Source organism: Anser anser (assembly GCF_964211835.1).
Source record: "Anser anser genome assembly, chromosome: 1".
Taxonomy (NCBI): Eukaryota; Metazoa; Chordata; class Aves; order Anseriformes; family Anatidae; genus Anser; species Anser anser.
In genome coordinates this window covers 81,483,910-81,498,562 of record NC_139720.1, presented here as the reverse complement: position 1 = coordinate 81,498,562, position 14,653 = coordinate 81,483,910, and the positions used below count along the sequence as shown (strand labels likewise).

The window sequence follows — 14,653 nt, the reverse complement described above, 5'->3', positions numbered from 1 at the left end:
GTAGATATATATTTTCACATAATCATGGTGAAGGACCAGGTTGAAACGGACCTCTGAAGTCATATGGATCAAACCTCCTGCTCAAAACAGGGCCAACATTACTATTAGATAGGGTTGCCTAGGGCCTTGTGCTATCAAGGCCTGAATATCTCCATGGATGGTTGTTCCCAGACCTCTCTGGGTAACCCATGTCAGTGCTTGACCATACACTCAGTAAATAATCCCCTCCTTGTCTCTGACTGTGAGTTTTCTTCCTGCACTTCATGACTGCTGCTTTTGTGAATTTTTGATGAAAGTCTCCCTGTGCCTTCCTCTACACCTTTGTGCTGACCCCCTAATGATCTGTGACCCTCCACTGCAAATTTTGCCAACATCTTATTTTGATGGGCCCAGAACCTGATACAGTATCCCAGATACAGCTGCATAAGTGCCTACTACAGGAGCCCAACTGTTACCACCTGCCCACCTACCACGTTCTTGCTAATGCCACAGATGATGTAGCTCATTTGCATTATCTCCAGGGCATGCTGCTGACTCATATTTGTTACTGCCCACCAATGTATCCATGACCTTTCGCCAAGAGCTACATTATCCCTACGCTATACACTGTAAGAGGTACCTACAGATTACCTGTGGCTTTGCACATAATAGTTTTTGAAAGACTAGTTTGAAAGGATGACTTAAGACAAAAGGTTTTTAGTGAAAATTAACACAAAAACAAAAGCCTGCCAGCCATCTCACATGTGGCAACCAGAACAAATCTCATTTCTTCCTCTGTGCATGCACAGATCTCATGCACCAGTAGGTGATGCCACAGGCTTTGGAGGGGCTGAGTGACCAGTTGGCCAGAAAAGCTCCCTGCACACAAAGCAGGTCCAGGCAGCAGCATCATCTGGGTCCTACTCAGTGTCACCATGGAGCTGCCTATCTTCACATCAGGAGACAGGAGCTCGGTTACGCACGTATACTTAGCAGATTTGGCCATGCTAGAGGCAAGCTGTGACACTGCAGTGTCAGTTTGCGACATCAGGATCAGCTGAAGTGTGAAATTGAAACCAATTTTGGGACTCTTACTTCCTACATAGAGACTTAACCCATCTTTTTCTCCTTCTTTAAAACCAAAGCCACTAGCCACTATATAAATGTAGTGTTATATGTGCATACACATACACACCATACATATATAAAATATTGATTCCTTTTATTAACTTGTCAGACAAGCAGACAGTGAGAGGAAGTTACTTAGAGATGTTTTAGCCCAGTGATATGCAGTGGTTGGAAATAGGTACCGTTTCTAGTGGTTATTTTCAGTACATCAGACAGATGTACAGATCAATACTAATTAGTTTAATAGCAATTCCAAAGCTTAGATTTTCAATTTCTAAGTAGTTAGAATTGTTACTGTATTTCAGCATCCTATCTATAGTCAAAACTATTTAATAAAGCTAGATCCATGAAAAAGTCTCTTTAATCTATCATCTATCAAGGCCTTCCTTCCCACAAACAATCCACAATAATCTCAAGACTGAGAAATGAGCTTGTTATTCATCGTTTTTGGAGTATGTTTGGGGAATATGGGGGAAAAACATATGGGGCGCACATGGTTTTTCTCAGTAGCACAGATAAAAAGATGGAAGGGAGATAATTTGAATGCTTATGTTCAGCTTTAAGCATCAACCTTGTGACTCTGAAGCCCAACAAAGACATTCTTTTACTGTTTCTGAGGGTATACTGACGTATCCTGCAAATTTCAAGTTAAATGCAACACTGAGAGTAACCTGCTTTGTCATTGGATATAGTTACCAAATACAAGAGGACAACAAAAACACCCCCCGGGACATCATTTCAATTTAAAAGTTAAGATAATTTTCTCCAAATAGAACTGTGCTGGGAGGAGGAAAGAAGTGTCTGCAGTCAGGGGCCAGAGATCAACCCACCAGCGACACCCATTACTTTCTAGTACATGCAGTCTGGGCTCTGAAGCCTCTCTGCTTTAGCATATTGCACAGCCTTTATTATTGATCATTAAAGAAAACAACCTGTCGATGCTTTACACTGACAACTCTGAAAAAAATAGATTCAGAAGGATTTTTTCTGCATACAGAAAAAGACACTTAGAAGCATACACCCAAGATTACCAGCATTACTACTGCACTCTTCAGAGAGCACAGATGCTTTTTCATTTAGCATCTCCAGAGTTTCAAAGACAGCACCTACCTACTCTACACAGCCATGAAATTTTACATATTATGAAACATTCACTTCTTTTGTAAATCTACAAATTATTAGGTTTTATTATTCATCTTCTGTCTTAAGACAGCATATCAACATTAATACTGTGAGAGAAATCATATGATTGGAAGTCTTTTAGGTTACTTGAACAAACAATTGAGCAATTACTGTTGTATGATATTCTCAAAGTTTGCCAAGAAAAGAAACAAGTTTAGATGCTTCAAAACATTCTTCAGATTTCTTATGGTTCAATGTTAAAGAGAGAAAGTGTTTTTTAATTACTTATGAGTATAAAATATATGCTGGGGTTCTCCTGGAGACAGACAAATGAAGCTGTAATATTCAGGTAAGGGAGAAAAGCAGAGTGAATGTAAAATGCTGGAAGCAACATATTTGATTAATGTGCGAGAGCTCAGAAAAAAATGAGTCTCTTCCATACTTCAATCTGCATTTGAAACTTTCACTGGGTAAAATGAAGTAGTTAATGGTATACAATGTGTAAAGAGACCAAGACATGAGCATTCCTCTTCAGCTTCCTGGACCTCAAAAAACATAATAGCTTGGGTAATGTGTAGAAAGAGGCAGGAATAACTGTTGAAAAACAGAGGGTTTTTAATTTGAGTTTACTATTCCAATTGGAAACGGCAGTAGGACAAGTGTTCGAAGCTCTCTAACTTCCATAGCAACCCATTCACACTGAATTTATGTGACTCAGAAGCTGAGTTCTTTAAATGCAGCCATATGGCTTTAAAACCTTTTTGATTTGGTGCCCAGATACAGGATAATTATTTCTTCATTTTATTGTCCTGGTAGACTCTGAATATTCACACATCACAATTTTACTCAAATTACTTGAGTTCTCCTTTACTTTTCAGTTTCCTGCAAGGCTTTACATTTTTTTTTCTTTTACTTCAAACAAAAATGTAAAATAGAAATCCACAGCAAAATTCAAAGATACGTCTGGTAACTTAAAGAAATTTCATATCTTCTAAACACCCTGTACATATCATTATACTGAGAAAGTATGTTACCTGCTTTTAATTTACTACTTAATTGCTAGAGGATTAAGGATTCACATTTCACTTGAAGGTTTAAGTAGTCATCAGCAGTTGCAGTATGTATTATCAAAAGGATATACTAAACTTCTATCACAGCACAGTATAAGTCTACCAACACTGAAACATAGCCAGCTTTGTAACTTTGGGCCTAATTAAATGAATTTCTTAATATACACAAGCCACAAAAACAACCTAACCATATGATTTCGAATTAAAACAAAATAGCATTGCTCAAGTTTCACATCTTTTGTCCCCATCAAGAAGTTATTGCCACTTTTTTACATTAACAGAGAAGATAACATTTTAGATAATTTAAACCTTAAATGCAATAAAGCTGTGTTTTGTTAATTACAGAAAACAAACAGGAGACATGACCAAACTTCTCCTCCACGAGAGGTGTAGTAGTACTAACCTAGCATTTTCTAATCCATTGCTTTGTTTCAAGGCAACACTTGCCAGCTTGGAATTTATGTCAATGCTCATATGACCAAGACTAAACATGTGCGTAAGCATCTACTCATACAAAACCATAAGATCAACTCAAATGTGCAATACCCAATGCCTCTCATCATCCAGAAATTCTAAATATGTTCAGAAGCCTGTAAAGTACCTTTCACAGTACAAGTGAACACAAAACAAATTCTTTAAAGTTACTGTTTCAGCATTTCTTTCCAATGTGCACAGCAGAAATAGCTTCACCATTCATCACTATTTCATAAAACAAACATGTACCATACTTGCATTTTAATACAATACCACAATAATTCTTCAAATACTTTTTTTTTTTTTTTTCAAGCCAGCGACTACAGTATGAGAGCTTTTTTAAAGGAACAAAGTCTTTAAAACAACAACTCACTTTTTTCTACACAATTTACATCACAGAAAACCTTTTTGCATGCCTGGTGATTAGCTGCAAAATCTTCATAACTTATCCCACAGATATGCTGCATGGGTTCTTTGGTCAGCTTTTAATATCTGCGGAGATAACATCAATTTCCATGCATTTGAGTTTCAGCAGAAGTTTCCTACTGAACTGCAACACAATGTTTACAGACAATTTCTATGCCTAGATCTGCACAAAATGTAAACACCATTATCATTCCAGCAGTCAAGAACTACCACTTCTGTCCAAACTGCACAGTAGAAAGGATCCACCATTGGTCACATACACTACCTGGCATCATTCTTGTACTAAAATAAGTAAGATAAACTGTAGCTGGAAAAAGCACAGCATTTTTCCCCACTTGGGAGAGTGAACTAAATGCATGACAATCTCAGCTCTCCTGTAACATTTCCTGAAGTTGGTCTGACATATATCAACAAGAAATGGCTATCTACTTCCCTTTAATTTCAGTACCTTTGAATTATCACTTAGTTTCCTCCCACCCTGTTCAACACAAAACAAATGACAAAAAAACACCAGAAAATGCTTGCATATTAAGTATGTCTCCCGTTACCTCCCTCAGTACCAGACCTTTGATACAGTCTAAGTTCATCAGAACTTAGTTTCAGAAACCAAGTTTCATCAGAAACATGCAATAATGCTTCATTATGTAAACAAAAACACTAAGCTTGATTTTTTTTTTTGCCTCTCTGCATTCTTGCAGCTGTTATTATGCGCTGCCATCAGTAAGATGGAAACACAACATGGAAAATATTTATAGCATGCAACAGATATTTTGAATATTACATGTTCATTGCAGATATCACAGCTAAGTAATGCAAAGTGTCTGTCTATAATCTCTTCAGCAACAATTTTTCCACACCTAAACAATCAGAGACACACTCCAGTCACAGAGCACAAGAAAACAGATTCAAGCATCTGGATAGTCTCATCAGGCACTAAGACAACATTTTCCAAACAGCACTTGACTTTTCAACTGAAATATTTCAGATTGACGTTATTATTCCCTGTCAAGCATAACACACAACTTCAGTACTTCATCACAAACCCTTGTTTCTCCAAGAAATCCTATGCAATATTAAGTAAATAAAATATTGCTGACAAAAAAAAAAAAAAAAAAAGAGAACCTTTTTAACAAACAGCTCAGTATTAAAAGATCTTCACTTACCTTGTCCTTGTCCACTGATCTGGTAACTCCACAGCAGCAGAATTGTTGATAATATCCAGTGTGTCCACCCAGTTAATCTGACACATCGTGGTCGTCCAGCCATTGCATTACTGGATGCTATATAAAGAAAAAATATTGGATGTTTAGTTATAACAGGAAATATACCTCACGGTGGAGGGAGACTGGGGGATGTAACACAGAAAAAACACCACAAGTTTCCTCAGTATGCATCCATCATTACTTTAATAAACACCTACCTGTAAAAATGCTTTTTAATTCAGAACCTCCCTTCCTCTGTTTGTTCAAGACTGATCTCATAGGCTATTACAAAATGGAAGTAAGTTGCTTTGAAAATGCTTGCATCTACCTTTTATACAGAGGTTTTAAGTTTAGCAAAAACAACAGCAAACACCAACAACAAAAATCAAACAACAGGTTCCAATCTTGCCCAGTTTAGGAGCCCTGAACAACAAGAGCTTCACTGAATCACACTTAAAAGCTTTTCTGTGTAGTACAGCATTGTTCCAAGACAAGGCTGCAATGTAGAACATTACCTTTGAGATTCTTCCCTTCCCACTTACTCTCACACATAGATGGAAGAAAGGCAATAGAAACTACAAGAGTTTTCTTGCTTGGGTTGTTTATTTTACTCTCTCCCCCCTTCCCCTTTATTGTGACACAAAAACCTCCACTTTCTCATTTAGTCAGTTGTCCAGTTACTAGCCCAGGTCAGTCTGTTTTCTCATGTAGTTCAGGTAGCTGTTCAGGTAGCTGTTCAGGATTATTTTTTTTTTTTTTTAACCTACAAACTGGCTACTGAAACCAGTTCTGCAGAGAAGAAAAAATCCTCAATGTTGCAAGCACCTTGATTTTCTCACTATGAGCTTGTTTTAAACTCTACTAGAACAGGTGCTATTTCAGCAAAACAGCGCCCTCCCTCGCAAGCACGTGATAGATTCTCCCCTTCCCTTCTAATTAAGGCATATAGAGAGAAAAGGGGAAGGGATGCTACAAAACATTGTTTGGCGTTGCCTTTTTAACTCTGAGAGGAAAGGAGGGGCAAATAAACTAAAAATGATAGTCCCAAAGAAAATATCTAGAACAATTAGTATGAATAATTTCCCTAAAAAGTTGGGGGGGGGGGGGGGGGGGGAAGGAAGGTGTTGTTTGTTTTGTTTTATTGTTTTGTTTTTTAAGACCCTGCAAGTTCAAAAAAGCAGGTTTGTAGAAGCAGTATCTTAGAAAATAGTTTGAGGACAGAATATTCATGAAATAGAATAACAGATACGTTTGTAATTCTCACTGTAAGCAAACAGATGGTATTCAATTAGTTATTTACCTACTTTACTAATATTAATTAAAATCTGTAAGATAATTTTTAATTTCACTGTCTACAGAAAGCTAGAGTTTCACAAAAATTTGACATTTGTATCTACAGCCCTGTTAATTGCAACATGAATATCACAACTAAGAAAGCATTAGGATAGTATATATGAACCCCTCAGGGAACCACCTAGTGTTTAAGGAGAAGTTTTTACTTCAAGATTCATAACTAGTGAATAGAGGAAGACAACTGTTCTTTGCTTATCTTGTGAAAGATAATAAAAAATTACACTTAACAATAAAATAAAAAAAAAACAAAAACATAAAACAACAAAAAGATCAAATACATGTTGAATTAATGAGTAATTTAACACAACTTAATGCAGCTGTGCACATACAGAAAAAAATGTAAAAAATACAACTACATTTGCCAGATAAACAGCCAAGAGAAAATGGTAAGAGTACCTTCTTGCCATTTGTTGACAATTAGCTGTAACTAATTTAGAGTGAGCCAGGTGCAGTCAGTTGGCAGGAAATCAGCTAACATGGATAAATCTGTCATACAAAGGAGTGTAGCAAAGTCTGAAATTAGTTGTAGATAAGGCTTTTGCTGAAGCAGTATGGGTGTGAAAGACTATGACATTTTCACTTGTGTTATCAGAGATTTATTGCTGACTCTATTACAATCCAAAAATAAAAGCTAAAAATAAATGAACATAAAATGTCCTTTAAAGTATTTGGAATCTTCTAATCATTGGGATTCGCTGTTGTCTAAAGAAATACCAATGATATATTAAAACTTTAGTTATTATAGTTTGGAAATTCAAAGCAAAAATAAATAATAATAATGTATTTTTACTGAATAAGTATATACGTACCTGAAGCCAGATTCTGATCTTCCTTAAATGCATGAAAATCCCTGGCACAGGCAAGCACCTTTAGATCCACGTAACCAAAAGCATAACCTGATCTGATGCATTTAAAAATAAATTTATCACTGAGGTATTACGTTGCCTGTTATAAAGACTGTATCTTCTAACCTCATTTCTGTTAGTGCATTACCAAGTCCATTATATATACAAGATCCCTCTGAGGGCCATCTGTGGAACCAGATATTGTCCGATGAGGACCTCACTGCAGTATCAGGATTGTTTATGCAGTTTAATGAAGAATAATGATAAGATTTTTCCTATTTAAATTTAGAAGCAATATAAGAATGGTGTAGCAACATCTGTATCACATTAGAAGTTTTTAGTACTATTATAGCTGGGGTAGAGCACCCCAGATTCTCATGTCTAACTGGTAGCCACTGCTTCCGTGCTTAGCAGGTGAGAAGTAATGAACTCCCACCTAAGACCTCTAAGAAGCTAGGTGGAGGGAAACCGAACAGGTAATCAGATACACCTGTCAGTTTGGAGACATCTGTGGCTCAAGTTAGATATTAAAAGGGTTCACAAGCTAAGTACCTTACTAAATCATTACTAAATCATTAATTCAGTAACTTACAGGGTTTGCTTTCAGAGCCTTTCAAAACCTAAGTGTCCTGGTTTCAGCTAGGTTCGGGCTAAATTTCCTTCTAGTAGTTGGCATGGTGCTGTGTTTTGGATTTAGGAACCCACAAGCTTTTCTTTTTAATTTTTTTTTCCTCACTTCTCTTCCCCATCCCACTGGGGAGGGTGAGCAAATGGCTGTGTGGTGCTTAGCTGCTGGCCAGGTTAAACCACACAAGCTATTTGGCTCCAACATGGGACTCAAACCCCCAAGCCTGAGGTTGAGTCTCGCACTCTACTGACTGAGCTAGTTGGCATGTTGGCATAGTGGTTAGTACCCCCGCCTGGGTTCTATTCCCCAACAGGGAGCCCCAAGAGCACCTTCCCCAGCACATTTTTTACGTGCACTACACAGGGACTTTATCCCCTTCTACAGTACGTAACAGGTTTGATTGGGCAGGTCCAGCTCAGTTGGCAGATCCCCTAGCATTGACTAACCAGGTGGCCTTTGCCAAATGCATATCCCAATTTTTGAGTGTCCCAGCAACCTTCGCCTTCAGTGTAGTCTTTAACAGTCCATTGTATCGCTCGATTTTCCCAGAGTCTGGTGCATGATAGGGGATGTGATACACCCACTCAATACCATGCTCTTTGGCCCAAGTGTCTATAAGGTTGTTTCAGAAATGAGTCCCATTGTCTGACTCAATTCTCTCTGGGGTGCCATGTCACCATAGGACTTGCTTTTCAAGGCCCAGGATAGTGTTCCGGGTGGTGGCATGGGGCACAGGATATGTTTCCAGCCATCCGGTGGTTGCTTCCACCATTGTAAGTACGTGGCGCTTGCCGTTGCGGGTTTGAGGGAGTATGATGTAATCAGTCTGCCAGGCCTCTCCATATTTATATTTCAGCCATCGTCCTCCATACCAAAGAGGCTTTGACTGTTTGGTCTGCTTGATTGCAGCACATGGTTCACAATCATGAATAACCTGTGCTATAGTGTCCATGGTCAGGTCCACCCCTCGATCATCAGCCCATCTGTATGTTGCACCCCTGCCTTGATGGCCTGAGGTGTCACAGGCCCACTGAGCTATAAATGATTCACCCTTATGTTGCCAGTTCAGGTCCACCTGAGCTACTTCAATCTTAGCAGCCTGATCCACCTGCTGGTTGTTTCAATGTTCTTCAGTGGTCTGATTCTTGGGTACATGAGCATTTACATGGCATACTTTTACAACCAGGTTCTCTACCCAGGCAGCAATATCTTGCCACAATGCAGCAACCCAGATGGGTTTGCCCCTGTGCTGCCAGTTGTTCTGCTTCCATTGCTGCAACCACCCCCACAGGGCATTTGCTACCATCCGTGTGTGAGAAACAAAGTTGTGTTTTTGCAGTAGAATGTGTTTTTGCAGTGGAAAACTCCACTAACCTTGCATATTCAAAAGTGATTGTGCAGGCATGACAGTGGCATAGCAGTGAGGAGTATGTTAAGCAGATAAGGGGAAGGTCCCACTGTCCCAAAATAAGGAGGGTAGCTAAGAAAAAACAGGATGAGCAGTACAAAATGAGTAAAACCAAAAAATCACAGGCCCTCTAGTCACAAGAGAAGGAGGAGGAAAAAAAAAGGAAAAGAAGAAATTAATGGTTGATCAAATAAAATTGTACATATATGGTATAGTAATAAGCATCGAGTAGTTTGTGAACCTGTAGTACTCAGCCAATGAGGAAACAGGGGAGGAATCAGGTGTCGGGTAATAGGGAATATAAGGTTACGATATACTTTTACTGTGCTCTCCTATTTGCAGGACACCCACCATTGCAATCGTGAATAAAATAGCTTCACAGAAGATCCTGTCTGAAAAAAAAATGAGATTTTTCTCACAATTTTGGTGCTTCTCTGGGATCTTGTCGCCTACCAGAGAGTTATTGCCACCACAGACAGGAAGGTGCACCCCGCTGATTTCAGCGAGCCTGTTGGGGGTGGTGAGTTGGGGGTATGGCTGGCAAAGGACCGAGACTCTTAAACTGAAGACAGGCTCTGTGAAGCACTGAGGGACTGGAGACTCTTGTTTGGAGCGTGAATGAGATGCACTTTTAGCGTGAAGTGAGTGTGGAGTCCCGATCCGCGGTTCCGTAGTCCTGCGAGGGGCACAGCTGGAGACGGACGAAGCAAAAGATGGAAGGGCGAAAGGGAGTCTCAGTGAATTAGGAGCTGGAGCAGTGAGAAACAGAGAAACAAGCGGGGGGCACCTTCCCCCATCCACTCTCTTCCACCTCTTCCCTGCCCTGAGTGGGGCGGGAGCACCGGGAGTGGAGGCTGCAGTCGGCCCATGGTGCTTTGTTCCCACCTCTCCTTCACGGTCGCTCTCTCCCCTCATCTGGCATAGGGTCCCTCCCGCGGGGTGCTGACCTTCCTGGGCTGGTCCTGTGTGGTTTTCTCCACGGGCAGCTGCTTTCTGGGAGCTGTTCCAGGTGTGGGTCTGTGCTGCGGGTTCTATCCATCAGGAGCGGGTTGCTCCGGCTTGGGACCCCGATGGGCAGCAGATCCCCCCCATTCACCTCCTCCTGCATGGGCTCCTCTCCACGGGCTGCAGCATAGAGATCTGTTCTGCCGTGGTACACCATGGGCTGCGGGGGGGGGACAACCTGCTCCACCATGGGTCTCTCTGTGGGCTGCGGGGGACTTCAGCTCCAGCACCTGGAGCATCTCCTGCCCTCCTTCTGCACTGACATTGGGGTCTGCAGGGAGATTTCTCACTCCTTGCTCCCCCAGCTGCTGCTGTACATTAGTTTTGTTTTGTTTTGTTTTTCCTTTTCTTGGATGTGCTCTCACAGAGGCAAAAACTGCATTGCTCATGGCTCAGCCCTGGGCAGCTGTGGGCCCCTTTGGAGCCAGCTGAAACTGGCCCTTATCTAACATGAGGTAGCTGCTGGATTCTTCTCACAGAGGCCACCACTGCACATAAACCCAATACACGGAGACAGCTAGGTCATTGCTGGCCTGTAATGTATCGGGGCTTAAATTAACTAATGAAAACCTTAATGTGATGGTGGTAGAAGAGACTGAGATGCCAGTGCTACATTTTGGGGACACCAAGCTGAGACTAGGGATAGAATGATCACTGGGCAATTATTGTATGTACCCGAGGCAGGGACTAACTTGTTGGGAAGGTAGTTGATGATGAAATTCAAATAGTAAATTGTTAGACTGGAATAACGGTGTTATTAAAGTGGTGCTCTCAGACCCTGAGAGCAAAGATATATTTGCCTTTGAGTGGAAAGACCCTGAAATGGAGCAGAAGCAACAATATAGATGGTCAGTTTTATCTCAGGGGTTTACAGGGCCACCGAATTTCATAGAATTACAGAATTGTAGGGGTTGGAAGGGACCTCAAGAGATCATCGGGTCCAACCCCACTGCCAAAGCAGGTTCCCTAGAACAGGTTGCCCAGGTAGGCGTCCAGACGGGCCTTGAATATCTCCAGAGGAGACAACTCCACAACCTCCCTGGGCAGCCTGTTCCAGTGCTCCGTCACCCTCACTGTGAAGAAGTTCTTTCGCATGTTGTTGCGGAACTTCCTGTGATCCATTTTTTGGCCATTGCCCCCTGTCCTGTCCCCACAAACCACTGAAAAGAGCTTGGCCAAATCCCACTGTCTCCCACACTTAAGGTATTTATAAACATTGATAAGATCCCCTCAGTCTTCTCAAGGCTGAACAGACCCAGGTCTCTCAGCCTTTCCTCATAGGGAAGATGCTCCAGGCCCCGTATCATCTTTGTGGCCCTCTGCTGGACTCTTTCCAGGAGATCCCTGTCTTTTTTGTGCCAGGGAGCCCAGAACTGGACACAGTACTCCAGGTGAGGCCTGACCAGAGCAGAATAGAGGGGGAGAATCACCTCCCTTGACCTGCTGGCCACGCTCTTTTTTAATGCACGCCAGGATCCATTTGCCTTCTTGGCCACTAGGGCACACTGCTGGCATGTGGCCAACCTGTCGTCCACCAGTATCCCCAGGTCCTTCTCCACAGAGCTCCTCTCCAGCAGGTCATCCCCCAGCCTGTACTGTACTTTATTTGGGCAAGTGCTAGAACAAATTTTGGAGTAATTCCAACCTCCAGAGGAGGTGTTACTGTTACAATATGTGGATGATCTTTTATTGTCAGGACAGGAGAAAACAGTTGTGAAGGAAGCCACTAATAAGCTATTAAACTTTCTGGGAAAACAGGGCTTGAGAGTATCAAAAAATAATTTACAGTATGTGGAAAGAGAAATCAAATATTTAGAGCATCTAGTGTCTGAAAGTACCCACTGGAAAAGCAGATATTTAGTGAAAAAGAGAGAGAGGTTTTTAAGGAATTAGGAGCCACGGAGTCTGAAGGAAAATGGATACTTCCTGATGATGAATAAAGTGCTAATGAGGCAAATATTAACTGTTTTACATAAAGGCAGTCATTGGGGAATTTAATCAATGTGTTACACTGTACTATGGAAATATGTATGTGTACGAACATATATACTCTGGCTAAACAAGTATGCAGGAGTTGTGCCAAAAGGTAAATAAGAAAATTACCCACAGTCAGCCCAAAGGGGGGCGAGAACCAGGAATTCAACCCTTCCTCAATGTACAAGTAGATTTTATAGAACTCCCTTGAGTAGGTATATTTAAATACTTATTAGTCTTAGTCAATCATTTGTCAGGGTGGGTGGAAGCTTTCCCTTCAGCGTCTGCTACTGCGAGCATGGTAGATAAAGTAATTCTAGAAGAGATAATTCCCAGGTATGGAATCATTGAGAATATTGACTCTGATCAAGGAAGTCACTTTACGTGCCAATATTGCAAGAGCTAATGCAGACTCTAGGAATTAAATGAGAATTTCACACCCCTTGGCATCCTTCCAGTTCTGGAAGAGTGGAACGGATCACACAGTAAAGAAGCAATTAACTAAGTTCTGGAAACTCAGCTCCCCTGAACAAAGTGTTTACCACTTCTACAAACTCGAACAGCACCAAAAGAAAGATGTGGGAGTTTTACCATATGAAATATTATTTGGATTGCCGTACCTGGGCAGAGGGGAATTACCTCAATTCAAGACAAGAGATGCTTTTCTTAAAAACTACATACTCGGGCTGTTGTCCTCTTTGTCATCTCTCAGGACCCATGGATTGTTAGTTCAGACCCCACCCTTGGAAGTCCCGATTCATCTGTTCCGAGCAGGAGATTGGGTTCTGATACAGACATGGAGAGAATCGAAGCTCTCTGAGTGGGACAGACTGTTCCAAGTGCTCCTGACTACTGAGATAGCAGTAAGAACGGCTGAGAAAGGGTGGAATCATTATACCCAGGTAGAAGCATCAGTTAACCCTGAAACCTGAGAGACTGCCTTAACAAAGACTTTTAAGGTTAGAACTGTTAAAACTAACTATTGTAAAATTATAACTACTCATAGAAGAATTCTTAATGAATTATGGATAAAAGGGATTGAATTACACAGAATCAGAGTGTTTCCAGGGAACACTCCCTGGAAGTGGGAGAAAAGGAAAGGGGGTGGGAGGGGTATTCAATCCCCACCAGAAGAATCCTTATTAGTTTGTGATTTTTATTGTTTTTATTATTATTATTTTAATTATTAGAGGGGTATATATGGAGATGTATTTTAAGAGATGATGTATTTTAAGCTTATTTTAGAAATACCTGTTCTCAATGGATTAATGATAGGATGGGGGGAAAATCAACATTTCCAATCAATCCAGAACATCTCTCGAGTTCTCTCTCAAAATAATTGTTGGATTTGCTCCCAGATGCCTAGAAACACTGAAGAGGCCTTGTCTCTGATTGCTATTCCATTACCCGCAGCAACTGTGTCTGGATTCTCTACATTTCTAAAAAACGACGGATCATACTCAGTCCTGGGAGGAAACAGACTTAGAAGCAGAGCTCCCTACACATAATCCTGGCTACAATATAACTTGTTATCAAAGGTGCCTTCTAAACAACATTGACAGAAATTCAGGGGGCAATAGTACTGACCCTGTGTGTGGAATTATCCATGAAGAAGGGAATTATCCATACTGTACCGAATATGGTATTTACAGGAATGCTAATATACGTTTCTATGATTCTATGATAATGCACACCAGATACAACAGGGGAATCCTGTAAACGGATGACCTGTCCCGAATGGCAAGGGATGGTATTGGCTATGTGGCAGTGAAGCCAAGAAGGTGTTGTCCCTAGGATGGAAGGGAGCTTGCACCATGGGGGCAATAATTCCAAATCATAGAATCATAGAAACACAAGGTTGGAAAGCACCTACAAGATCATCTAGTCCAACCATCCTCCTATCATCAATTCTACCCACTAAGCTACTAAATCATATCTCATAGTGCCTCGTCCAGGCGCTTCTTGAACACTGCCAGGGACGGTGATTCCACCACCTCCCTGGGCAGGCCGTTCCAGTGCCTGACCACTCTTTGAGAGAA

The 14,653-nt window shown here is 41.0% G+C and overlaps 1 protein-coding gene across 33 annotated transcripts in view; it reads right to left on the bottom strand.

Annotated features, from left to right (window-relative positions):
- The window catches only part of LOC310892792 (uncharacterized protein), a 332,085-nt gene that overhangs the window by 308,250 nt on the left and 9,182 nt on the right, over positions 1-14,653 (bottom strand). For 16 of the 33 annotated variants that reach the window (XR_014578414.1, XR_014578415.1, XR_014578428.1 and 13 more), the window contains exon 2: positions 5,363-5,479. Coding sequence is in view for 12 of the 33 variants with exons in the window: in XM_083821020.1 (XP_083677146.1) it covers positions 5,363-5,479 (117 nt within the window). In the remaining 21 variants the exon portion in view is untranslated. Of the gene's footprint in view, positions 1-2,119; positions 4,266-5,362; positions 5,480-5,619; positions 5,684-5,916; positions 6,360-7,150; positions 7,241-7,563; positions 7,656-7,747; positions 8,377-14,653 lie in introns of those variants that run through there. The other 17 variants (XR_014578432.1, XR_014578433.1, XR_014578435.1 and 14 more) reach the window with 12 other exon arrangements.